At 45.8% G+C, this 25,652-nt stretch overlaps 1 protein-coding gene and 1 non-coding gene across 2 annotated transcripts; one reads left to right on the top strand and one right to left on the bottom strand.

The window, feature by feature from the left end:
* The first annotated feature begins 3,705 nt into the window (after positions 1-3,705).
* Positions 3,706-3,779, top strand: Trnat-cgu (transfer RNA threonine (anticodon CGU)). The gene has a single exon. It is a non-coding gene; the product is annotated as a tRNA-Thr (tRNA).
* An 8,684-nt stretch (positions 3,780-12,463) lies between these two features.
* On the bottom strand, positions 12,464-18,022 carry LOC144155242 (uncharacterized). The gene is made up of 4 exons (XM_077686566.1): positions 17,896-18,022; positions 16,445-16,532; positions 13,707-13,818; positions 12,464-12,823 (listed from the first exon to the last, which is right to left on the bottom strand). The coding sequence occupies exons 2-4, from the start codon at positions 16,485-16,487 to the stop codon at positions 12,655-12,657; spliced, it is 324 nt and encodes a 107-aa protein (XP_077542692.1). The 5' UTR covers positions 16,488-16,532; positions 17,896-18,022; the 3' UTR covers positions 12,464-12,654.
* Between the last annotated feature and the right edge of the window lie 7,630 nt (positions 18,023-25,652).

Genomic DNA, 25,652 nt, shown 5'->3' with positions numbered 1-25,652 from the left:
AGTGAATTACCAGGAACCAAAGTAAATTAAGATGAATCAAAGTAAATTACAAAAAAGGCAAAATAAATGCATTGGTACTAAGCGGAATGAGACTGAATCAAAGGGAATAAAAGTATGTCGCTCATTTAATTAAGGTACGTTAAAGTGAATTAAGGTGAATCGAAGTGATTCAACAGCAACGAAAAGTGAATTAAAATGGATCCAAGTAAATTAGTAACAAGGAGAAAGAAAATTGAAAGGTCCAATATGAATAATAGGAGTCAGTGAAAATTAAATTAATTGACTAAGTGAACTAAGTCAGACCGAAGATTATTAACAGGAATAAAAATAAATCAAAGTGAATAAAGGATAAATTTGAGAGCAAATTAAGAGCAATCAATGGGAATTATAAGGAATCAAGGTAAGCTGAAGGGAATGAATAAGTGAATTAAGATGGATGAACATGAATTAGTAGCAACCAAAGTTAATTAAACGTAATATGCAATGCTTGCCGCAAAATTTGAGTTAGAGCGAGTTTATATAGTTTCTCACACGCTGACTCCGAAAATTACATTGAATTTTATCGTACATGAGTCCAACCGTAATTTATCTCGAAAAACGCGCGTGGGTACCGCCAAACCAGGGCAGTATGTAAAGCGCTGCCGACACCTTCTGCCTGCGCAAGAAATGTGCAAGCGCAAAGCACCACGCGCTTGAACAACAGCACCATTGGTCACTTGCAAACGGGTGCTGCATTTGCGCAACTTGACACCACGTGCTCGGCAAAGTTCGAAGACTGTATTACCAATGAGCGACAAAGTGCCGCCAGTGTCAATCAATGCGTAAACATCCGTTCCAAGCACGTGAACAGAAACATGTGGTGCTATGGGCTGTGCGTGCGCTTCAACACGGCAAGCTGTGGGTAACAAACCCAGTCCTCGGCACCAGCCAATTATGGGACCCTCCGCGATGGGTTAGTCACCATCATCGCCTCGGGCTGCATTTTCTCATCTCGATGGCTATTTGTATTTCTGTGACCAGCCATCACACGTAGACACTCACGACGAACGTGTCCTGGCTGTCCACATTGGTAACAGCCGCCAGCTTTATTTCTGTCAGGTACGTAGCCTCGCGACCCTCCCGTCTCGACAACTGGACAAGAAGGCCGTCTGGAGTTCAGGGGATTCCGTTGCCGACCACAAAGGGAGAGACTCGGGTCGGGGAGCGGTGAGCCTGCCAGTAAAGAGGGTCTGTTTTCCCAACGCAGGAACCCTGGCTCAAACGACTGCGGGGAGTTCCCGCCATGGGCTGCACCATCTAGTGGTCTTCCGCGCTCCAACTGCCTGTCGCTAAGGGCAGAAAGGGCAGAAAGACCTCGTGCGCGAGGGGAATTCAGGCCCGCCGCTGCCGTACGCGGCTGTGGACTTCGCTGCGGCGAAGTCGCTGAGGTGTCTCTCCATGTGCAAGCTGGCTCAAGTGCCTCCCCTACTGGAGGAGGCGGTACATAATTCCGCTCCGATATGAGAGCTTCCTCGATTGACCGGGCTGATCGTGCCATCTCCTCCAGGCTCGAGTACTCACGACCGCGTAAGTAAGGTCGGAAGCGCGGGTGGCATCGTCGTAAGACGTGAATCACCATTTCTGCGTCAGACGCACCCGGAATAGATGATTTGAAGAGCTACTGGATAGCTCGAATGTACTCGAGCAAGCCCTCGCACGGGTGCTGTGTACGTGCCTCCAACTCACGGTGGATGCGGTAGTCGTAGCCGGGAGGTAGAAACTCCTCGCGGAAGCGCGCCTCGAAGTCGGCCTAGGACGTGAACGGGGCCTGCAGACGGAACCAGCGACCGGCAGATCCCTCCAGAGCGACCTGCAGGACGCGGGCCAGGACCAACTCGTCCGAGGCACCCAACGCCGCCTTGTATACGGTGAAGTCGCACAGGAAGTCCGCCATTGTCTTGCAATCATCGTAGCCCGTGAACCGTGGCACCGCAAAGCTCGGCTGGAACGATGGCCCGGGCTCGGACCCACCGCTTTCTAGCCCGAGATCTGTCAGCCGGTTCGTGAGGTTCTCGCAGAGGTCCATGGTCGGGTGGAACACGCCGACGAGCCAAGTGGTGTCCGCATCCCTTGCGGGCTCGCGCGAAGCAACCAAGGGGCTCCGACGGGTAGCGGCTCCACGGGCAGAGATGTCCCTATAGGACGAAATGCTCTCGCGCGCCGCGAAGTGAAAACACGGGAAGAAAAAATGGTTATAAGCAACACAAGCCACTAGAAAGGCGCCACAAAGTACGAGTAGGGCTACCGAAAAATCCCGAGAGCCGCTAAAAAACGCGTAAACCGCAGCGGTGGCTCAGAGGTACAGCACTCGCCTCGTATGCGGAAGGTACTGGGTTCGAATCCTGGTGCCGCCGGGCACCCACTGGTTTCTTTAATGGGTACAGGCGTCCCTGGTCGAGTGCGGACCCTTGAAAGGGGAATGCACGCCTGGAAAGCTGCCTTTACCCCATCGAGGGGCCCCTGACCCTTGTTCATCTGGCGGGGCCCCCGGCCATCATGCCGCGTTGCGCCATTGCCGGGGGTGAAAGAGTCTGGCGGCATGTCCTGCCACAGGCGGTTGCGAGTTGAGCGTCCATCGTGGCTGTGGAAGGCACCATGTGAATTCGTGTTCCTTGGTGGCGCCGGGCACCTACCGGTAAACTAGGTACAAGCGACTCCCCGGCCTGGCGCTCGGCCCTTGTGTGGGACTACAACGCTTGGGAAGTTCACCCGGCTTGCACGGGAAATCGCCCCTATGGAATGGGGTGGCTGCAAAAACACACACACACGCGCACACGCACACGCACGCACGCACGCACAGTCTAAAAAAAAAAAACTCAGACTACTCGAAGTGAAGGAGACCTTTTTAAACCCCGGTCCCTGACTCGAGCGTCTACGACATGTAGCTGGCTACCACTCCCAAGCACAGGAAATAATTACCTTAACATAAAATTCACCCGCATTTCCCCGAAGGGGAGCATGGGGAAGTGCGAATGCACGGGTGATGCTATGAGGGGGAGTTATGTTGAACTGTGTTGGCATTCGCCCGTTAGTTGCATTTAACACCCCCGCGTGATCAAGTGGGGATTCACACACCCCGTTAGTCGTTCTCTGGAAATCTTGGCGAATTAAAGTGTATGTTCGAGGAGATCACACACACACGCAAGTAAAGTGAAACGACAGTATTCTTTACCACTCGCCGCCCTTTCGCACGTCCACGTTAAAGTCCCCAACAACCACTACCGGGTCCGAGGGCTTTACGCGCCTGGCCACACTCTCCATCGCCGCGTCCACGTATTCGACGACGTCGTCGCGCGAGATGTTTGGCGCGAGGTAGAGGGTGACGACCACGATTCCGTCGCCCGAGTACGCGTCAGTGTAGACGGCACTGTACGGCGACTCGTCCCTGACCGGCGAGGTGGACACGGCGTGCGACACGAGGTTCGCGTAGACGTGACCGACGAGGTAGACGCCGCAGTACTCGCCCGGACTTCCGCTCCTGGCGAAGCAGCAGTCGTCGATGGGGAAGTGGGAATGCACGGGTGATGCGAAAGAATTCTTCTTGGCCAATCGCCCTAAGTGGGTATGTGGTGCGGATGGACGGACGGCGGTGGACGCGTGATTCAGGGTCGCTTAAGAAGTGCATTCGCACTTAAAATAACCAAAAAAGTGGATGGAATCACAGCCTCGCCGGTAGCGTAGGGGTCATCGCACCAGATGCGTATTCTGGGAGGTCGTGGGTTCGAATCCCACCCGGCGGGCATGTTTTTCTCCACTTTTTTTCGTCCTTTCTTTCAAAAAAATATATCTTTTTCAAGAAGAATGAAATGACGTATCCCCTTTGCTTTCATGGCTGCCTACCCTTATTTCTGTCTTCATTCAACGAGCCACTCATTTTCTATTCTGATTTGCTGTATGCTGTATGCATAAGGAGGGTCTCTGGTCTAGGAGTCTTGGAGCCATAGGTAGCTTAATAAGAGGGTTCAACGTTGGTCCACCGCTCACAACAAGTCATAGACGTTCGAGTCACGGCCCGGGGTAAAAATAAAGGACTCTCCACCCGGTGCAGTCGGAGAGGCGCTAGCTACAACCCCAAAGAACAGGAAATCATTACCGGTTCGGATCCCACCTGGCGGGCATGTTTTTCTCCACTTGCTTTCTTTAAAAAAATATGCCTGTTTCAAGAAGAATAAAATGACCTACCACATTTTCCGCTTTGCTTTCCTTGGATTCCATGACTGCGTACCCATATTTCTGTACACTATATATATATATATATATATATATATATATATATATATATATATAGGTCATGGGTTCGGATCCCACCCAGGAAATTTTTTCACCGCTTTCTTTCTGACTCAAAAAATTCTTCATCTCTTTCTATGACCCAACGCATTCCCTCCTTTGCTTTCCGAGGTTTTCTTGACTGCCAACCCTTATTCTCTTTCTCTCTCTCTCTCTCTCTCTCTCTCTCTCTGTCTATATATATATATATATATATATATATATATATATATATATATATATATATATATATATATATATATATATATATAGTTTGGAAATGAGGGGCTCGTTAGGAAATACAGAAAGAAATGCCGGCAGTCTACAACGCCAAAGAAGGCATAGGGGAATGGTTGTAGACTTTGGCGTTGTAGACTGCCGGCATTTCTTTCTGTGTATATATATATATATATATATATATATATATATATATATATATATATATATATATATATATATATATTAGCAATACGGAACATTTTACCCCATTGCAGCGCAGCTGTACACCAGATCAAAATCTCTCAATCGTGACCATAAAGCGTAGAAAAAGTTGACATTGCAACAAAGCCAACTAACTTGCGAATGCTCGGTCGCTCAATACAATACACATATCTGAAAAAAAAATGGTGTACTGAGTTCCCCGCTACGACGAATCTATCATTACGCCGGTTTCAGTTTCTAGTTCAGCGTAAAGTTGCAAACAACGGGTAATTCCTGTCTGCTGTCGATATATGGGCTTGTACTGGAGGAGTATACATGGTTACAGAAAACGTGTGTGCCTGGTGTTTTCTTCTAAATTTTCCTGACACAAGCGTGACGTTGCTCGCCTCTATTAACTCACTTCTCTGTAAGCTACTCATCTTGCATTACGGGAGGACGACTCTTTCTCTAAGAGTAAGAAAATTTCCTAATGAATTGGTCTGAAATTGCAGTAACTGCACAAGATGCACAGTCCCAAGGTGACTGATAAAAAGCAACGGCTAACATTTTGTACAATAGTTGCATTTATATAACCTGACGTCAACCCTTTTCTTGCTTTCGATGTGTGTACAAGAAATGCGAAAACGTTTAAATATGGGCATCTGAATGACACATGTTCTGAATTCGGAATGATTTTGAAGTGAAATAAAAAAAAGTACATTGTTCTTATTGCCCACACGGTGCTACCGGAGTATGTCGAGCCATCGTTAAACCAAGCAAGAGCAGACGAAGACAGGAAAAGAAAACAACAAGAAGCACACTTGCAGACGATTAGCGCTTTGTTTGGTGCAGCCGTGCTTTTATGTCGTCGTATGTTCGCGCTTCGTTAAAAATACACCAACAAATATCAACTGACCCAGCTTTCTATTCTAGGTCTTCATATAATTAGACGCATAACCAAATTGGTGGCCTCAACTGGTGTCTTAGTGGTTGCTGTAACGGCTAATGTATTTTGATGCTCAAGGGGTAGCGGTATTCGGATTCCGGGCGTTATAGCCGGGTACTTACGGATATAAATACATTGCGCATTTTTGTATAAGGCGAAGCATTCACACGTGTGCGGGATTTCTGCGCACAGTGGAAAGGTAAGGGGGGGGGGGGGGGGGTGGATAAACTTCCAGTAGTCCACTGCGGTTCTCATCAAGCCCCAGCCTGTTCAACGGATTTTAACCCAAAGTTCGAAATTTTATGTTCAAAGCATGAATAAAACTATTTTTCTTACCTTACTTCAAAATAGGTTATACTTACACCCAGCAAGAATAATAGAGGGGAGCAAGCAAGGAACGACGAAACTTTTTTACAGGGTTTAGGGGGGAAGTGTGCCAGGATTCCACTCGTACTTTTTTTCTTATTTGAAAGACGATACGCAGTCTGTATGTACAGTAAATAAAGATATGCGCCTAAAAACGCTAGAAATAGCAAAGCCCTATCCAGTCGTTATGTACACTAAATTAAGATATTCACCTAAATAGATGAGACGTGACAAAGCTCTATATTGCCAAGGGCAATTACTTTGTAGAAACGCATCAGTTTTATAATAATGCGTACTGTGACATGAATTATGACAAAACGTGTGTTGTCCATGTGTCGGTGACAACTGCCGCTTACGCCTGAAAGTAAAAAGGCTTCAATATGCAGTGCTCTAGAAGCTCTCTGCACGGCGCGCGGCCAGCGGAGCCGCCGCTGCGCGCAGCGTGGCTTCAGGTGCTAGCTAGCTGGCGCCATCTATCGTAACCAAGCGCAGCCTGTGGTGGGCTGGAAGCGCGAATTATGAATTTACCTTTTATTTCAATGAAAATTTTTCCATTCTCGCGTAAGAACTTACACATATTGGGATCTATCAGTAAATATATGCTGTTTTTCCAATGCCATGAAATTACAGGAATATGTCAATTTTTTTCTCTTTATCATTATTGCATTTTGCTTGCGGATGCCATATGCAATTGAAAGCCCCCGACGGTAGATAGACTGTGACTCATCAGAGGGCGCTTACATGAGGCTTTTATAACTTTCTTTCTTTCTTTCTTTTTTTTCTATTTATTTATTTATTTATTTATTTATTTATTTATTTATTTATTTATTTATTTATTTATTTCCCACAAAAAGTGGGAGGTTGCCAAGGTAAAAGCCGTTCTGCGACGGCTTGAGGGTTCCTCGGCCACCCGCGGCAACGACGGGCGCCGATCACAAACACATATAGCCGGCATGAACAATTTCAGAAATTATTCAAAAGTACGCGAGAACAATGATCAAAACAACATTTACACAGCTACAACTATAACTACAAGTACAGTATATACGGTTTGCACATACGGTTTAAGTTTGCAAATACCAGCAATAACAAGTTTACATGCTTAAGTCTAACAAGTTGACGACATCAATGAAACAAATCATAATGTATATCCAGAAATTTGCAAAAAAAAAAATACAGGAGCATCTTGTTTAGGTTACAGAAGGGTGGAATAGTAAAAAGAAATACAAATACTATAGGAACGATGCAAATACTACACAGAAGTTCCGCAAAAATAAAAATAATGCTGCTTTAATGCTAATCATTTTTGTATACATTTACCTTATGGGCCCAAACAAACTCGGTAGGCAAGAAAAATTCGAAACTTGCTTGTATGGATTCCCCAGAATTTCGTGGGCAGGCTTATATATCGAATTCGTATTAGGTCGCCGGTTATCTATAAAGCTTCAAACACTACTTAAGATAAATTTCAAGACAGTGAACTTTGTTTTAGTTCTGTTGTATAGCCCATTTACATATCTTGCGTTCACCAAATCAGCCAATCACTACAGCTCATGCCAGGAAAAAACCGCGAGTCCCAACTCATCATCGACGCGGGTAAGTGGTCAATTGAGTTATGACGTGCAAGAGGGGCCGAATTGATACCGGTTACCATCCGTTCATTTTTGTGAGAGAACACAGGTGTGGAACGAACACAAATCACCCTACCCAAGGTAGCCGTTGAAGCACAATGTTTAAATGATTCTATCTTTTAAGGCTATGCCTCTAGTTTTTATGGTGCGGAAACGCAACTTTAAGCAATGTTTACTGCATTTTTTTCTTGAGAAGGTTTATACAATTTTGTTTAGTTTAGTTCATAGGTTTTTTGTATTTTACTTGTACTTCCCGCGTTTATTTTATGGTTTCTCATAGTTGTCAGATTCGGTACAAAGTTCTTATTACTGTAACAGAATGGTGAGCTGGGCAAGTTGGCATGGCGTCATTCTGGGTAACAGCGCGAAAAAAGACGTGGACGAAGGTAACGTACAGGACGAGCGCTGACTCACAACTAGTTTATTCACGCGATCCGTGCGGAAAATAAACGTTTACAACAGAGAGAGAGAGAGAGAGAGAGAGAGAGAGAGAGAGAGAGAGAGAGAGAGAGAGAGAGAGAGAGAGAGAGAGAACAACAAAATATTCAAATCCAACACACTCCCTTGTACCCCCTCTCCTATATCGTCAGCACTCAACACCTTAACATGAAACTCATGAAGAATGAACAGTGGGCCCCACCGGGCTGATAACTGGGATACAAAACATCGGAACCTCAAGAATAACGGCACGTGCTAGCCAAGTGCGCATATTCTTTGTCACACAGCGCAATCGACGTTTGGCTTACACAATTAGCTCCCAATTTCCTGATCTGAAACGCTTCAATGATTTCCCGGCCTGTCTGCCTGGCGTGTCTGGAAAGAACGGTTATTTCTTTACGCTGTGTCTAAAGGCACGTCGGACGTACCCGCAATATTTCTTAAAGATACGTCGGACGTACCCGCAAGATTTCTTAAAGATACGTCGGACGTACAGGGCCCAGAGTGGCTCGAAAGCGGCGTTGCTCGAAACTATCGTGGTTATCTCGAACCATCGACGGCAAAGCCATCACGCGTTTGCTGTATATAAGCCAAGAATCTAACGATGCCTAACCTGACGCAGAATGTATTTTTTTTCCTCGTGTTCTCTAGTTGGACCCTATTTGAAGGGGCGGTTAGAGCCTTCGCTGAGGTCAGAGATGGAATGCGAACCACTACGGGTTCTCGCAAGAGAGAAACAAAATCATGTGCGACGCGAGTATCTTTCTTTTTTTCCCCTCATATGTATCTGTTTAAAGCCATAACCACATGGACGCGAAATCACGCGTCGCGCGAGCGTCGGCGTCGTTCGGCGTCAACGCGCGGGCCCGCAGGAGACCGGCGAAGTCGCGCGCCAGTCGCTGCGTCGGCGGGCGTTGCTGGACACGTATGCCATCCTCTTGAAGTCGTTTATGAGCAGTTATTGTCGCTTCTTGAACTGCAATTATCAAGACTTCAGCTTTAGCAAAAAATAAATCACTTGGAGTCTTTATTTATTGCTAAGTATGTTGGCGGGCAAATATTGAAATGCTGCGAAATGTATCTCGAGCCATCACGGTCAAATCAGAACAAAATAAGATAGAATGATAAACGAAGACGCACCTCGCACAACTGCTTTAGTTGCTACTTGATTTAACCTTCATGTTGCGTACCGACTGCACGTTCATGAATTCAAATTGTAAGCTAAACAAATTTCAGCGCTGCCTTGATACTGAGGTTACCGTCGAACGTCATTTGTAGGTTGAAAGGCAGGGTACTCTGGCACCCTGTCTGTACCCTTTAAAAAAAAACTGATCCAACCTTCACCGCAAAAAAAAAAAAAAAAGAAAAAGCGTCTTTGCTAGGATTTGAACCACGGACTTTCAAAACAGAAGCCCAGCTTTTAACCGCTCGACCACGCGAGGGGACCACGAAGTATAGAGAATTCCGTGTACCAACTGAGGCTGCCCACGAATAGTGTCGGGTGTGCTTTCTTTTGGTCGTATTTGAGAGATTTGAGCAGCGGTAGCTCTTGCTTCTTGCTCACCGATCTTGGAACCGAGGGCAATAATGCTAGTGCTGCAAGCGATGTAACCACAGCTCCCTTATTTGAGTCAAAAAAAGCTCTCGCACATCCCCGGTCTCCCCTGCGCGAGCCATGGGAGCTACGAATGGAATGAATTCTGGCCGTGATAACGCTTGCTCGTCACTCACCGATCTTGCTGACAAGCCACATTTTGCTAATACTGGATGCGATGTAACCAGAGCTCCCTCATTTAACTCACACAAAGCTATCACAGATCCCCGATCTCCGCGATGAAAGCCGAACAAGCCACAAATGGATGAGCGCTTGCGAACAGAAATAGCTTGCAATTTGCCTCAAGGCAACCGATTACCGTAAGTCAAAAAGGAATTGATTGTTTTCTGCTGAAAGGAACGACCCCAAACCACGCGAAGACGGACGCTGCCGCTCGCTTTCCGATCGATGCTCTCTCGCGCTGCGTCGACGCCGATATCTGGCGAGTGTAGACATCGGCGTCGCTCGAGTTTCAGCTCGCGTCGCCGTGCATTTCTGGCGACGCGACGTCGACGCGAGAAAACGCTGAACGTACGCTGCACGTTTGGGCCGAGTGAAACCGCGAATACACCGACGTACTTAAAAAAAGTTTCGCGGATACGTCCGAAGTATCTTTAAAAAATCTTGCGGGTACGTCCGACGTATCTTTAAGAAATCTTGCGGGTACGTCCGACGTATCTTTAAGAAATTTTGCGGGTACGTCCGACGTATCTTTAAGAAATGCTGCGGGTACGTCCGACGTACCTTTAGACACAGCGATTTCTTTAAGCAAAGGATAGCAGCCGCATGCGCGGCAGGGGTGTGCCAGCCGGGAGTAGGTGGTCGCTTTTAGCGACCTTCTATGCTCACATAGGCGAGTGTTGACACAAATTGTTGACACACTTGACATTGTTGACACAAAATTGTTGACACAATCGTTGACACAAAAGTGTTGACACAATTTTACACAATGTTATCTTTGGCCTTCGTTCTGAGGTTATTCTTTGCGAATACTGCAAACGTTTAAGTGTTCTTAGTGTTTTAAAGGAGCCGGGACGCATAGGCTTACTTCTTTATTTAGTAATAATTTCGGTACAACATCCCTTGGGGAATTTTTTATTACACATCTTCAAAAACATTGTACATTCTTCTACCACATCTTTTTTAAATCTTAGAAAGCACAGCGTCAGAAAAAGGCTCCGATAAGATATAATTAAGCGTGCGATTGGTAGTAAAATTCAACACCGAATTTGTATCCTTGCTTTATGACTCGACAAGGACAGAACCCTGAAAATTGTTTGTAGACATTCATATTCTTTAAAGCAATACTCTCTATAAATATCCCAAACTGAGCGAAATTTGTAAAACATTTTTGAAGCAATATTAGGCTTTGTAATCGCTTGAGAAGGAACTTGTGGAAAATGTGTTGTTTTTTGTCCTCCGATATCATGGAACGAATAAAAAATTCTTGTCACAAGTTTTGCGCGCCATCAAAGCACCACATCGTATATCTGGGTACGCCGTGGTGCAGTACTAGGGGTTAATCTAGTCCACACGGTGTTTTTTAACTATGGCGGAATTTTATATTTCAGCGACTATCAGCTACCGTGGCCGGAAATCAAACGTATACGGAAGCACAACGTATTAGTCGCTAAGTCACCGGGCTCAGCAGAAGTAAACGTGCAGTTAGATCTAAGCGTTGATGGGTCGCTCAGCAATTCACATGTTTTTAGCTTACAAAAACACATTGGGGAGTCTGCGAATATATTTGCAAAATGGCAAAATACCTGCTGTGGTTGCGTAAGGCTTAGAACGTATAGGGCCACTGTACGATGTTGCTTCCCAGTCATGGAGGCTGCTATTTCTGCGGAAGGTGAAGCCCACAAAACGTCTGTGCGCATGATATTTCAGCATACACAAAAGGACCCCGTTTGCTGTGAATGAATTCATAAGGCGGCACACCTCCTAACCCAGGTGTATCTTTAATACAACAAGTCCAATTTGATTTTTGTTGATTTTTCTCATCAGAACTTGGCTATTCAAGAGTGCACCGAATATCGAACGCTGCACCTAAAGTTGTCTGATCCTGAAAAACAGGCGTAGGAAATTTTCTCGTTATGCTAATCGTTCCTCTTTTATTTCATAAAATTGATTCGGTTTTCATACATAGCCAACGCAAAGAACTCGCAACTTAATGCTACTTGTGTTGCCATGAACCTGGGAAGCAATGCACAGGCTGAGGCTGGACAACAGCACTAAATGACGAACACCTGCTGATGAACGCAGGATATGAACTCCAGCCACATCGCCGTCTTCCGTGTTTGGTATCCTTACGATCAGAGCGTATCGATGTCACTTTGATACGTGCGTTTGCGTTGACGTGTTATCTTAGAATTCGCTTTTCCTTTACATTTGGCTCTTTGGCGAATGATGTTTTCTAACACCGGGAACAATTTTTTTGCGGCTGCTATTATTGAACATGATTTTGTCTTCTTTTCAGCCCTGTCACATTCCACTTTATGACATTATCTTTATGTTTATACGTTCAAGCAGTGCGGTATTCTTTACTGGAAGGGTTCGGACAAGATTACGGGCAGAACTGAAGCTGAGGCAGCCTCTCATGTACACAAATCGCTGTAAAACGATCGTTTTATGACCTAGCACCTCAAGTATTGAACGACAGTAGTTCGCTCCCTATACTATACTTTGTGAGGCCCGACGTCTAGACTTCCTGTTGGCTTCCAGCCCTTTCAGAAAGCAATGGGCATGTATTCAAGCACACGATAGTGAAGAAATCGACATGTGATACTGTCGTGTTTATTGCGCACGGAACGCGTATGCGATGTAGCGGCGCTTGTCTGGATCCTTTTCCCCTCAAGGTGGATACGTTGGAGCGTATGCGTTGCCGTATATCCATTGCGCCGAGTAACAGCCATCGCGCTGACACGGCGGGGCCCTTAGTGACACTCAGGTGGCTAGCCCCTTCTGGGCTCTTCGCCGCACAGCTCTCGGCCGCCCTGACACTGGTTCGGTTGTAGGCGGCTGGCTTGTCGAAGTTCCTGCAGCTCCTGCATACCGTACGCCTGCGGACAATCCGAGTAACTGGACGCCCGCTTGAGACACTCCGACAACACGTAGAAGGCGCTGAAAAAGAAAATCAAAACAGTCAGCGGTTAGCACAACTAGCTTCCGCCGTTCTCACCATTCGTGTATTGTTTATTTTGCCCGGTCGTAGAGCCCTAGAAGTGTTTCTAGGATATTCCAAGGTTAGATGTGATGTCGCGTAAAAAATATCATCTTTATTTTTTTAAATTATCCTCTCTCGTTATCCCGGGATCGTTTATGTAAATACTACATTTACTCGGTAGCTGATTTTCTACCATTCTCGGCTCTTTGAGCTCGGTCAAAAAGCGTCGTCATTCTAAAAATGCAAGACACGTGCAATTCGATCAGTTTGCATTGTTGAGGTCGTAAATGTTATTAAATTCATTGTGCAATGCCATAATGCTATTACAAATCATTTCTAGAATACGAACGGTAACAGCAATGCAGCAGCACTATCGCTAAACAAGACGGGATGCAATGCACTGTGCCTCACCGAGTGGTATTAGCAGCCTCGGTCACCCGAAATGCAAGAGTGGAATATAAAAGAATTATCACTCTTTGATATACTCGAAGCATGCAAATTTCCGCGAATGGACTTTTGCTGGTGCAAGCGCTGTTGCGGGCGCACCTTAACCGTAATTTTGCAGCCCTTTGCTTTGGCTGTCCCCCAAAGATATCCGAGACCATGCACGCAGCGTTTAGTTATTTTCCGCGCATGTTTGCAGGCGGCCGTCTGAAGACAAGGGCGCTTGGTGGCGCCATATACGCGGCCGCAACATCTGTCCCCCGCCAGTAATCGCCGCACGCGCTCTTTTGTCTCGAGTCGAAATAGCCAGTTCATGAATCCGCCGAAAAGAAGGCGCGGCGCGCATCCGGCATGCGTGCGCGCCAAACGACGCCGAGGGTGAAGTAGTGCTCCCACCAGCAGCTCTGGGAAACGGGCGCCTGTCGCAAATTGGTTTCGTGATTCTTCTTGCAGCGACCCGCATCCCGGTGGTAGCCCATGTGGTCGCAGCCGTAGGCGGTCGTGCACACTGCGAGGCACAAAAGAGGAACCCGCTTTTGTTCGCTCGTGAGCGTTTATCACAAGCAATGGCGGTGGGTGCACAGCGAGAGAATCGTCTAAAAATAAACATAATGTCAAAACACTCTGCCGCAACAGCGAAAACGGCGAGATAAATCGGTATAGCGTTCGATCTGCATTGGCATGAGGAAGGGAATGTGACAGCAGAAATATAAGCCTCTGTTGTTTATAGAGCCCGTCAGGGACGTTAGAGACAGCTGATTCTAGCAAGGATAATTTGCCCGCACATTCTATTAGTTGGGGGAAGTTATAATGGCAGGCGGTGTTCTTAGAAAGGGCCACGTTTCGCGAGAATCGGCCATCGCATGTGGTCGCGAGAAATTACCACCATTAGTTATGAGGTTGCCGGTGCCCTCGCAGAGCTAGGAATGCTTGATTTGCATCAAAAGTGACCTTCCGCAACAATATCGGACTAACTGTGAGGTGGTGCGAATTTTCGTCTTTGTCTGTGATACGGCGTGGGACAATGGACTCTGACAAGGAACTGCATACTTCTCAATGTCACTGTCAGCGTGTCAACCAACACTGCACAAGTGAAAGTGTCATGGCGAACGGTAAAATTCCAGCGTATCTCTATGATCGTCAATTATTTTTTACTAAGTGCACAGGCAGCGAAAAGCTTATAAAATTAAAAATAAATACTGACTCTATAGCTTCTGTTCAGCAAATTACAAGAGTCTTTTGTAAAAAAAAAACCGCTGTAATACGTCTTGCGTGAAAAAAGCCACAATGTTGCTTTAACATCACCATCTTTTAAAGCGGTTTGGTGGAGCCAATGAGATGTAGGAATACGCCATCTAAATTATTCCCAAGAATTACGCTATTCACGCGGCGTCAAAATATGTACACAAACTCGTTGCAGTAAAAATAACAATCGGGTTTCATGTGCACGGCATAAATATGTTGCCTCAAAGACAAATACAGAATTAAAGACACGGGACAGCGCTGACCCGTAGCTTTCCGTTGTATTTGTTTAACGCTATCTTTTAGCACTTCGTATTCCAAACAGAAGTGTGTCACTGTTATTTCACTCCCTAGAAGAGTCACTAAAGGGACGCAAAACAGTTGCATATACACCGAGCAAATTGCATTGGAGGAGGATGTAGAAAACGCACAGAACCGCCTCCACAACTTCCCTCCAAGCCGTCATTTACAACGGTTCTATTGTACACGCTGCTTGCTTCCGTCAACATTTGTTACAGTATGTCTGATCTGCGCACACGTTACTGCGACAGTCTTAAGGGTACGTCAAACCGCGCACTTGATTTAGTACTCTCGTTTTTCTAATTTATAATAATGCAAATGAAGACTACAACCGCAACTTTTTTCTTTCGCTTTCATGGATTCTTTTTCGCCGTGCACCTCTTCTACAGGTCCAGAAATCACGGATATAAAAAGAAATTTAACGTCGGCCACAAAATCTTACGGGACCAATGGAATCGTACGAAGGGAGTGGGACGAAGGCAGTGGAGAGGGAGTTGATATTAGAGAGCCAACAACTATCAGCACACAAAACACGTCTTGCAGGCCGCCAAGACATGCTTTATTGTGAACAGGGAATTTTTCGCCCCTCAAAAAATCACATACAGTCACTGCTCCTTGGAACACTAAACGTCTATAGCCCATAGTGCACCATTTGACGGCACAATCTTCCCACCTTTTTTTATTAAAACCAAAATGACTGAAATTTCCTGCTCAACTAGAGCTACTCATGAATCCACTAGGGAATAGAAAATTGGTTGTCGGCACATGTTTCGAACTCACCTTACGTTATATGTACTTTAGAAGCTTCAACATTTTTTTTTTTTCAGTGAGAGCGAGTTGTCCGGGTTTCGTGTCGACGTGCTTAATTGTGCATCCATACGCAATACGATGAAGCGTACTCACGAAGCCAGTTCAACAAAGACTACGCTTCTGGAAGATGCGAAATACAAAAAAAAAAAAAAAAAAAAAAATTGGTGGGCGGTCATGGCGACGGGAGACGAATCTACAGCGTCAGCTTTTCTGTAATTTGTTCATGTTGTCTCGGGATTTGATTTGACATTGCGTCGATATTACGACTTGATTTCTGTGCACCTTATAAATCGTTGTAATTGCGTTCATATTTCGTCTGTGACGAGAGAGCGGGTCTTGCGATATTAACGTATTACTTTCTTCACGCCATCTGCTATTAATTGACTAGCTCGTTCGCCCTTTCTCTAGCCGTTCTTCGCATGTTGACATACAAACCGGCTGTGGTGCTGATTGCGGATGCGGCCACGCCTTTACCTTCACAGTATGCCTTTGCCACCAGTTCCGGTTTCATATAGATTGAACTCTGACGCTGTTGATTTTTATAATGTTGCCGTGAACGCTCGGAAATTGGGGTGGCACTTCCATTGGGAAATGTCTTTGCCCCTAAGGGTGCACTAAATAAAATTACATTCGATGAACGGTACAGTTATTGAAAGAGAAGTTTTTGCTTAGGGATATAGATGTCATCTGGAAAACAAAACTTATGAAAGGATGGCTTTATCATCCACGAAAGATTTCATTGGGGCTATTTTTTTGTTATAGTAGCTTAAGATGTTACTTACAGACCACCAAAACGACGGCACCGAGGATAAAGCTCGCTTGCATGGCGCTAGGTGTTTTCTTCGAAGGCTTTGTTGTATAGAAAAGTATCTGAAATGAACACCAAAGTTTTGACCACGTTCAGTACCGAATTCGTTCATTCACGCGCGGCCCTCCAATATCGTTTCCTTTCAAGCAACTGCAGCCTCCCGACGAGAAAGTTTCTGCTGTTGATAGCCATTTGATCGTAAACGGGGAGTAGATGTTCCTGTTCTCGTTAATTTATTGTGGCTTTCCTTCGTTTCACAGAAAGGCTCAGCGGAAATACTAGCGTTGATTGTATACCTGTGTGCCTCATGGGACGCGCAACAATGCTCGAAATTGCCGCACAGGTGATGCTCTATTTTGAGGGAAGAGAGACGAACAACTTTTGTACTTCTGACACGGGAAATTTAATGGGGATCGAGGCTGTTGTCATTGATGTCTTCTATAGTCGTACGCGCCGTAAAAGGCTAAGCTCTGTGCCACAGGCGAATCCCGAGTAGCTGATGGATTCCCGCGGCAAATAAATTGCGACATGCGCCACTAACAGCGCCGTGTTGAAGCGAGCGACAAATGAAAATTTTATCGACTACCGGCTCCATGCTGATTTAAATTGCTCTTCTCTCAGGGTACTAGACGGATGTAGAGAATTCGAAGCCGAAACGCGACGGTATTTTTGCCGAGAGCATTGAATCAACTTTCGAATTCGGTCATCTACAATCATCTTGAATAAAATGTGCTCTTGGCCGACTGCGCAAGAAGCTTTTCAAGGGACCCTGCAACCCTTTTGATAAGCGCTTTCAGTCTTTCCTTCACGTCTGGAACGTGAAGGAAACGTCTGGAACGTCTTTCCTTCACGTCTGGCTATAGTTATCGTCAGCCCACAGCGGCACTGCGCGATTGGCTCGTCGCACCAGATACGCCTTCCATTTCTGCTGTGTTCTTGTGGCTTTTTTTTTGTTGTTGTTGTTGTTGCTATCGAAAAGCGTTCATTGCTGCAATTGAAGGAAAACCGGCCTACAGCCGCTACATGGTCTCAGTGACACGATTCGAGCCGTCGAAGAACGTCAAGACCGGAGAAAAATCTTTTCAAGAGAAAAATCTTTTGAGCGAGTTTACAAGTTATCTGATGGGCATAGAGCAGTAATTTTATGGCTGAGGTACTTTGCGACCCCCTAATGTAAGTACTGGGTGTGTTGGGGGTATACCTTGTGCAAGCATTCAAGATTACAAAAAAAAGTTTAAAAAGTGTTGCAGGGTTCCTTTAAGAGCAGCGCTGAAAGCTGCTCCTACTATGTCTAACGCGTAACCCATGGGGAAGATTAACTTGTAGCCAAAGCCAGCCGTCGTTCAGAGCGCGTGTCGGAGATCAAACCACTTACAGCTCTCTCACTGCCCGCACGTCTCATCGCAATACAGCACAGCACCTTACCTTTCGAGCTCCGAAGAACCACTGCTGCTAGGAACGGCATTCTGCCTAGTGCATATGGGCTGGGGAGCGGTTATCCTTGGCAAAGAATGACACAGAAATCAGGAAGTCGGTTCGTGACCGCTTACTCTCCCTCTTTCCAAAAGAACCTGTTCCGAAGACGACGAACGTGGTTTGAGGAAGCGCCGCAGCGGGTGGGACAAATGAACGTGCAGCCGCGGCATTTGGCGTAAACGTGTCATCAATGCACCTACAATCACCTTTGCCTCCTCGTATACGTGGTCGGCGTACAACCGTAGGTTAAACAGGATGTTCGCAGTGGCCGTGGCCAGGCCAGGCCTTGCAAAATACTTTGTCTTCCTCGGCTAGCTTCCATTCGCTTTCACGTTTCTCCCGGATATTTTTTTCTTCGCATTACGTATCTACCCTGTCTGCATTCTTAAGCCGCGGCGTTGACACCTTTTTGTATTAACAGCATCCCGTTCGCGCTGTGGTATTCCAATTTTCACATCTTATGCTGTTTTTTCTTTAATTATTTTTTTTCGTCATACGGATTTCTTACGAAAGTATAGATACGGACCGAAGCCGAAAAATGAAGCGCCCTTAAAAGGCTGCAAAATCTGTTTCTTGCCCTCAGCGGGCCTGCTGTTTTTGTAATGATTCATTCCGGATCCCGATTAACGTTGCTGGAGGCGAACTTTTTTTATGTTGAGCACAGGAATGTACGGAGTTTCATGAAGAACTTCAGTCTGTATGTCACAGAATTTTGTGCGCATCGTCTGATACCTTTCCAACTTTGTAATTAGTTTTTTTTTCTTTTTTCTTTTTCTTATCATCTGGCGTAGCAAGTCAGCGCCATGGCTCGGCTAACATTGCCGTTTCCTTAAAATTCATTCTCTCTTTTATTTTAAAGCTGTAAACTATAGGAGGGTGTAGACATTTGCCAGACGCCGGACAGGATACCAGGATACCCTTCGTATAGTACAGTTTCAGAATTTTGTTTAGTAATGATAGCCAAGTTATCCGCAGATAGAAAAAAACAGTGGCAATGATTATTGCTACTAATGAGCGTTACAGCGGCTAACTTTCCAACTAATTCTTGAAAATCTGTGGAAGGTAGCACAGAGAAAAGAACAAGGACATGGCATAAAGACTAAAATGCTTTTCACGCTGGACAGCATATCTTTAGTACATGCATTGCTAACTTACATCACAGCTTCCACGTAACTTTATTATGTTTACTGCTTCCCTGTAAGTCGATACAACAAATCGTTACACCCAATCGCTGTAATCAGTAGCTGAAGTAAAAAACTGAATATCATTGTTAACATGCAATTTATAACTGAGCGGCATAAACGTGTGAACACTACACCAAAGGCAGATTAGCCACAAAAGAGCATGTCCTCATGGAATAGCGTATTTCTTAATTCTTTCCAAAATTTACTTGCCCTGCTGTTAGATTCAACGAATTTTTTACAATGTACTAAGCTAATGTGCCAATTGAGACGGTTGGTTTTGTGGAATTTTCTTGTTTCCTGGGGGTTGGTTGTATGGGTAGTCGGAAATATATCGCTTCCAGTACGTCAGTATAGCTGTGTACATCTTTGTAACACCGTTGAAAGAAGTTCCTGTTTGTATATATATGAGCGCCTTGGTGGGATATATTCGATGTACTCTAAGCGTAAAAACCTGATTGCAAATTGGGGGTGTTCAAATGTTAGAACTGTTGACGCAACAGTTGAAAAAACAAAATATCAATAATTGTAACGCGAAACCCTTAAATGGCTCATTGAGTGAAAAAGCCGGCGTAAGCGGTAGCGATGGCGTTGGCGTTGGCGCTGGCGCAGATGCTGGCGTCGGCGCCTGTGACAGCGAAACAGCTCCTAGACTACGGGTGTGTGAAGCGTCCATAGCTCGCGGCATTCCATTGCACGCTCTTAAACTCGGCAGTAGCGAAAGGTTGCCGTCCACCCCACTGCACTACAGTTAAGGGGAGGTGGCCGAAGAACGCAGCCGAGTGAGTGAACAGGCAGGCAGCGAAATCCACCACATCTTCGTCAATTCTATCATTACACGTTGACAGGACGGAGCGGAGGCGCAGCGCGTAGGGGACAGATCGAAGCCATTCGAGGGCGTTAAGGCGGACGGCGAAGCAAAGCTTCTGAAGCGGCAAGAGGACGACGCCCCTAGACAGCGCGAGGCGGCAGCAAGCTGTCCAGAACATTCAATTGGACATGACTGCATTGACATTCACAACCAGTAAGAAGTGCTTAGGGGCCCTCGCAGTTATTTTCGCTAACAGAAGTAATTTGTTCTACTTGTATTTCCTCGTCGTGTTTCATACATCCCCCCAACAAAGCTTTAAAAAAATCCTAATTACGCGCCCAAGCTACACCTGGGTTATCATCAGGGTCGCCGTAGTGGAGGGTTACAAATTAATTCAGACCACCCGGTGAGGTGATCTTCAAAGTACGCCGAAATCTCTAGACAAGGGCGTTACCGCTTTCGCATGCATAAAAAAAAGGGCGGGGGGGAGGGGGAGGTGAGGGGGAGGGTGTGATAGACAGACCGCTGCGGCGAGGATCGCACACGGGACGCGGGGCACGGCGGGTACTAAAGCTTAGCCTCTGAGCCACCGCGGCGTGTTCAGAAAACCTTGGAATATATATTCCTATTAGCCAATGAAATGACATTTTTAGATGGAACAAACAGCTGAAGTGCTTAGCACAGGTGACTTATGTACCTGTTTCAGTTGATCCATTCGTTTTATTAAACATTAGTGCTTGTAATTAACACTTTTTCAATTCAATTCAGTTAAGACTTTTTAAATTCAATTAATGCTTTCAGGTCAATTAAGTTAGCTCAGTGCGCCAAAATGTTGTAAACTCAGACCAAATTGGTTTGTTAACGGCTCAAAATAATATGCAAACCTTTTCTGTTGTGTTCAATTCTACTATATTTTCAGCCAAACATTCTGAAAAAGAATACAAATGTTTGTTTGGAATTCGGTGGGAGTTCAGGGATATTGCTAGGGGAAAAAATGGATTCACATCACCTGCCTACATTAATTGTCAACTTAGGTACATATATGAGATCATTTTGATATATATGAGAGTGTGTGTGTGTGTGTGTGTGTGTGTGTGTGTGTGTGTGTGTGTGAGAGAGAGAGAGAGAGAGAGAGAGAGAGAGAGAGAGAGAGAGAGAGAGAGAGAGAGAGAGAGAGAGAGAGAGAGAGAGAGAAGGCTCTTTATTGAAGAAGCAGAGAGGTGTGCCGGCGTTTACAGTTGCCTATATGCTTCTCTGCTGAGGACTGGGGATAGAGGAAGAAAAGGCCCAAGAAAGAGCTGGGCAGGAAAGAAAAAAGGGGGAAAAAACTGCCGTGGACTTCGTGCAATAACGGACTTACATGCATTTGATTTTGTTCTGAGCTCTGGCCCCACAATTAACAACTTCGAAATTAGGCCAATATCATCCAAATGAGAGAACAAACTATTAGAGCTTGGCATTGCTTCGAGGGACGTGACCATGGTCCTAAAAAAATCGTGCGAGTTATTGGTCCCTCTTGTAGACGTTCGATGTTTTCAAGGAAGTGTGATCTCGGTTCCATGTAAGCCGCACATTCTAATAAAATGTGTTCAACTGTTTCAACACAAAAACAATTATCCCAGTGCTGATTTTGCGTCGCTCCAAGCCGAAATAGGTAACTGTTTATGTATGCACAGCTCAGCCGCAGACGCTGACATAACGTTTCGACGTTGCGAGGGAGCTGTTTTCTGAGTCTTGACTTTAATTCTGGGCCAATCGTGTGTGAAAGGCAGCGGATATTTTGCAAGTTATTCGATGAGCAGTTTCTTTCTGTCACCGCAAAGCGGTGAGCCATGGCAGAAGCTTCTGGTTTCGTAAAAAAACCCTTGCGGTATTTGCCGTGCAGAAGGCCTTTGCAGGCCGCTTCGTCGGCTTTTTGGTTCCCTTCGATGTCGCTGTGTCCAGGTATCTACTGCAATTTGATGTTGTATCCAGCAGAGCAGGCAAGGGGGTGAAGGTATGAGATGTCACAGGCCGCGATTTGGTGGGGGGAAAACCTATTTCTCCTCGATATAATTTGCAGAGCTGCCTTGGAGTCCGTGAAGATGCTCCACTGGTGCGGCACATGGCGCAGGACGCAAACGAAAGACGAAACGGCCGCATTTCACCAGTTAGTGGTATGTAAAATGCAGAGGAAGAGTTTTGCATGGTTGATGAACCATTGGTAAATATGAATGTTCTTGCTGAATGCGCTCTATACATGTAGTCTAGAACGATGTGGAGGATTTCTGACTGGGCATAGTCATCTTAGGGCCAATTCCTGGGATACCCCATTCAATTTCTAGGGGAGCAAAGTTCCAAGGAGCCAAATGTGGCGGCATTATTTGTGAGGGCTGGGTTGGAACAGGCAGCGGTATGCTATGCCAAAAGTGCACTCGAAGACTCTCCTGTTGTCTAATTACTTCCAAAGGCAAACAACGTGCCTCTACGGTTCCAGCGCTCGAAGGTCCCTTTGGAGGTACAAGACAAGTGCTTAGTTTGTCATTTTTTGACGCCTCAAGGCTTTTCTTCCTTGTGTCAGATATTTTACGCAGGATACGGAGGCTGTAACGCAGCACTCCATCCACATAGCTCTTGTATAGCATAACCATTGAATGGCAATCACTGTCCCAACGCGAAGCTGCAAGAGATTTAAAAACCTGAGCGGCCGAAGAAATGCGGCTCCGTATCCGTCCGACTTAAGGCGACCAGGTCAAGTTTTGATCTATTAAAATCCTAGAAATTTTTGAATTCGTGCATATGAAAGTATGCACCCGCCTAGTATCGATGGATATCGATCCATATGTTTTCGGTGAAAAGTCCATGACGACGCTCTAATCTGGAGAAAGTTGAAAGGCGCGGGCTGCGAGGCTGCTGTGTACATCGTTCTGATCGAGCAGCACACCACACACAGATATCATTTGCGTGCAGCGCGATGTTCATTCCACGTGGCAGAGAGAGCGAGCAAACTTTATTCGGCATGCTCAAGTCGCAGCCGCGGAGTTATGAGTTCTCGGAGGAAGGGGGTGTTCCACGGCCCTCCGCCGATGGCGGGCTTTGCGGCTGTGCACAAATAGTTTCAATGTGGGCAGCCAGCAGGGACCACAGGGCGACCCGTAGGTTTTCAGCAGGATTCTCTTGAGTGAAATGAGTGTCAGGTTGCACACCAACGGTCTTAGTGCGCCACCTTGTGGTGCACTCTTTTCTGCGGCGTAAAGCACTAATGGAGCCTAATTAGAACCTTGTGTAACGGCTTATTGTATTGTTAATATATTATACAATATGCTTCGAAGCGAGCGAACTTTCGCCAGTCTCATACATAACTTCATAAATTCTAATGTAAGTCCACTGGCTTCCCCATGAATTACACAGCTTCTATACTAATTTATTATTGCTTCATGTATATTCCAATAAATTGCCTTCTTCCAGTATAAAAAAATGATGTTTGACATTTCTCCAGGAAGCTGCCAATTGCACAAAAGGCGAAAACTAGGCCGTCTGACTGAGTTAACAAGCAAGTTAGCAAGAACTCACTTATTTATTCTTAGTGCATTTCTCACGTGGCTATGAACAATTTGTTAGCACGGATAAGTGTTCGTTTATTGCAAAAACATTAGTTGACTCGGATTGTGTACTAGCTGTCGGCATTGTAACCAAAAGATGCACACAAAATGGCCGATGGCGGAAAAAGAATAAAAGTAAACTAATTAAAAAGTAGAGCCTTCAACTTCTGTGAAGATGGAAGACCAGCAAATATGTATTGGTGGATAACTATATTGAGTTGTGTACGGTGACTTAGTACATTGATTGAATAAGGACACATACACATAACTTCCTGAAAATGAATTCGAAATTAGTTCTTACATAACGTATTTCGGGGTAGTATTGATGAAAGGAGAGTTACAGCGGGCACCCGTTGCCTTTATATCTATAACAACGGGACGCCGCAAACACCGAAACGTCTTGCAGCCGTGCATGACGTCAGGTGAGCGGAAGGAATTCTAACTTTGGCTTTGAGGGTTAGATGGGAGCACGAGAGCGATTAGGGACCATGGTTTCGTGGCCCCCAACCATCCCTCGTGCCTACCCCGGCTTCTTCTTGCCTCTGACTCCGGCCGCGGGTCTATGCCACGTTTCTCACGGCCGACAAGTTCGATGGTGAGCGCGTTCACTGCAAGCACGTGACGCTCGGAGCGTATGCCTCGCTGATATCGGTGAGGCTCGTGAACCGTGCAGAAGCGGCGTGCGCTCGTGGAACGAGCGAGGACAAAGCGTCTGCCCAGCGGTTACAGCTTCTGCTCGTACAAGCGCGGTCTAAAACTATATAAATAAGAATTTAGAGCCATTCTACTACTGCGAAGATGAAAGACCAGGGAAGCTGTATGAGTGGGGATAACTATATTCATCGAACACATACATATAACCTGCTTGGAATAAATTTTTCCTTATTTCTCATATAATTTATTTCCAGATAGTGTCGATAAAACAAGACGTTTTCTGTAGACATGCTCCCTTCATGGCCTTGTATACACTGACGGGAATTCTGTAACGTTTACAACTTCACTGTGAACTAATTACGACAAGTAAATGAAACCCGGTCCCTTTGAAGAGTCGTCATAGCGGCCGATTTCAGTGCAATTTTTTTCCAAGATACCTGTATTAAATTTCGAGGTACACAGAATTTTACACTACCTCTGGAGCGAGCACGTGCAGTTTTTTGTCCCCTGGTCTCGATAGACGCACGCAATTTTGGTCAGAACCCAGCGCAAGCCAGCTTCGCTGTAAATCAACCCGGTAAATGTGGGTCTGTATGGGTATTGAACGCAGATCCTCCACAATTCGAATGGAGCCGGCATCCACAACGCCAGTATGGTTCCATGGTTATAGCTTAATAAAGGTTGACGTAGGGGTTGGGTTGCGGCCTTCGACTTGAAGCGTGTCACAGACATGTACAGGGGGCTCCAGCAAACCCCTGCATTAGCAGGCTAAGGACTAATGCAGCTATTAGACGAGATGCAAAGTACGTTGCCATTAAATAACCCGTTAAATGCTTGGAGGTGCGAACGCGAGTGTGTGCTGGCCTGACAGCAGTAGCCCTTTCATGTAGTATCCACTCAAACCTGCGATTTCTGGGTGATGGGCCAAAACTCACAGTCACAGAAACGAAAAGAAGAAGGGCTAAATTGAAGAATGATGATACTGATGACGACGATGACAACGACGATTGTGATGGTGATGATAGGACACATTGGGAAATTGTGCACTAGCGCTTTAGCACTCCCTATATCCCAAGGGAGTGCTTAAACGACCTTGCAATTTTTGTGATCTAGTAATCATGTTTTCAACTCGCGATTGCCTCGTCTGTCACGAATCTTAAAAAAATAGGGTTCATAGTACGAAAGTTTGCGCTGCTTAGCAGCGAAACAGATACAGCGCTTTTCCTCTTTCTTTCGGGCCTAGAAACACTGCGGAAACCAAAGTCATCGCCATCACAGTACGGCACTCAGCGATTTGCTCACTGCAGCACCCACCGTTCCTTACAGCTCATGCTAAAACAGTCAGCTGGATTTTAGCCATGCTCACCCAGAAACTAGGTGTCGTGCAGTTGGTGACACTTGAGCAGCCACGGTGGAAGTCTCGGTCTCCGAGGTGGGGTGACCGAAACCCCCGCCGCAACAGCCCCAGCCGGGTCGCCG

This window comes from Haemaphysalis longicornis, unplaced genomic scaffold, assembly GCF_048455015.1.
Source record: "Haemaphysalis longicornis isolate Haplotype H1 unplaced genomic scaffold, Haemaphysalis longicornis Haplotype H1 scaffold_1, whole genome shotgun sequence".
Taxonomy (NCBI): Eukaryota; Metazoa; Arthropoda; class Arachnida; order Ixodida; family Ixodidae; genus Haemaphysalis; species Haemaphysalis longicornis.
Note: the sequence above shows the minus strand (reverse complement) of the source record. Positions and strands in the feature narration are given on the sequence as shown.

Bases quoted from the DNA above. Each gene is read 5' to 3' on its own strand.
- LOC144155242 (XM_077686566.1), bottom strand. From the start codon at position 16,487: ATGCAAGCGAGCTTTATCCTCGGTGCCGTCGTTTTGGTGGTCT. The intron at 13,819-16,444 runs GTAAGTAACATC...TGTGCCTCGCAG, and splicing joins TGCCGTCGTTTTGGTGGTCT to TGTGCACGACCGCCTACGGC. The intron at 12,824-13,706 runs GTGGGAGCACTA...TTTCTTTTTCAG, and splicing joins CCCGTTTCCCAGAGCTGCTG to CGCCTTCTACGTGTTGTCGG.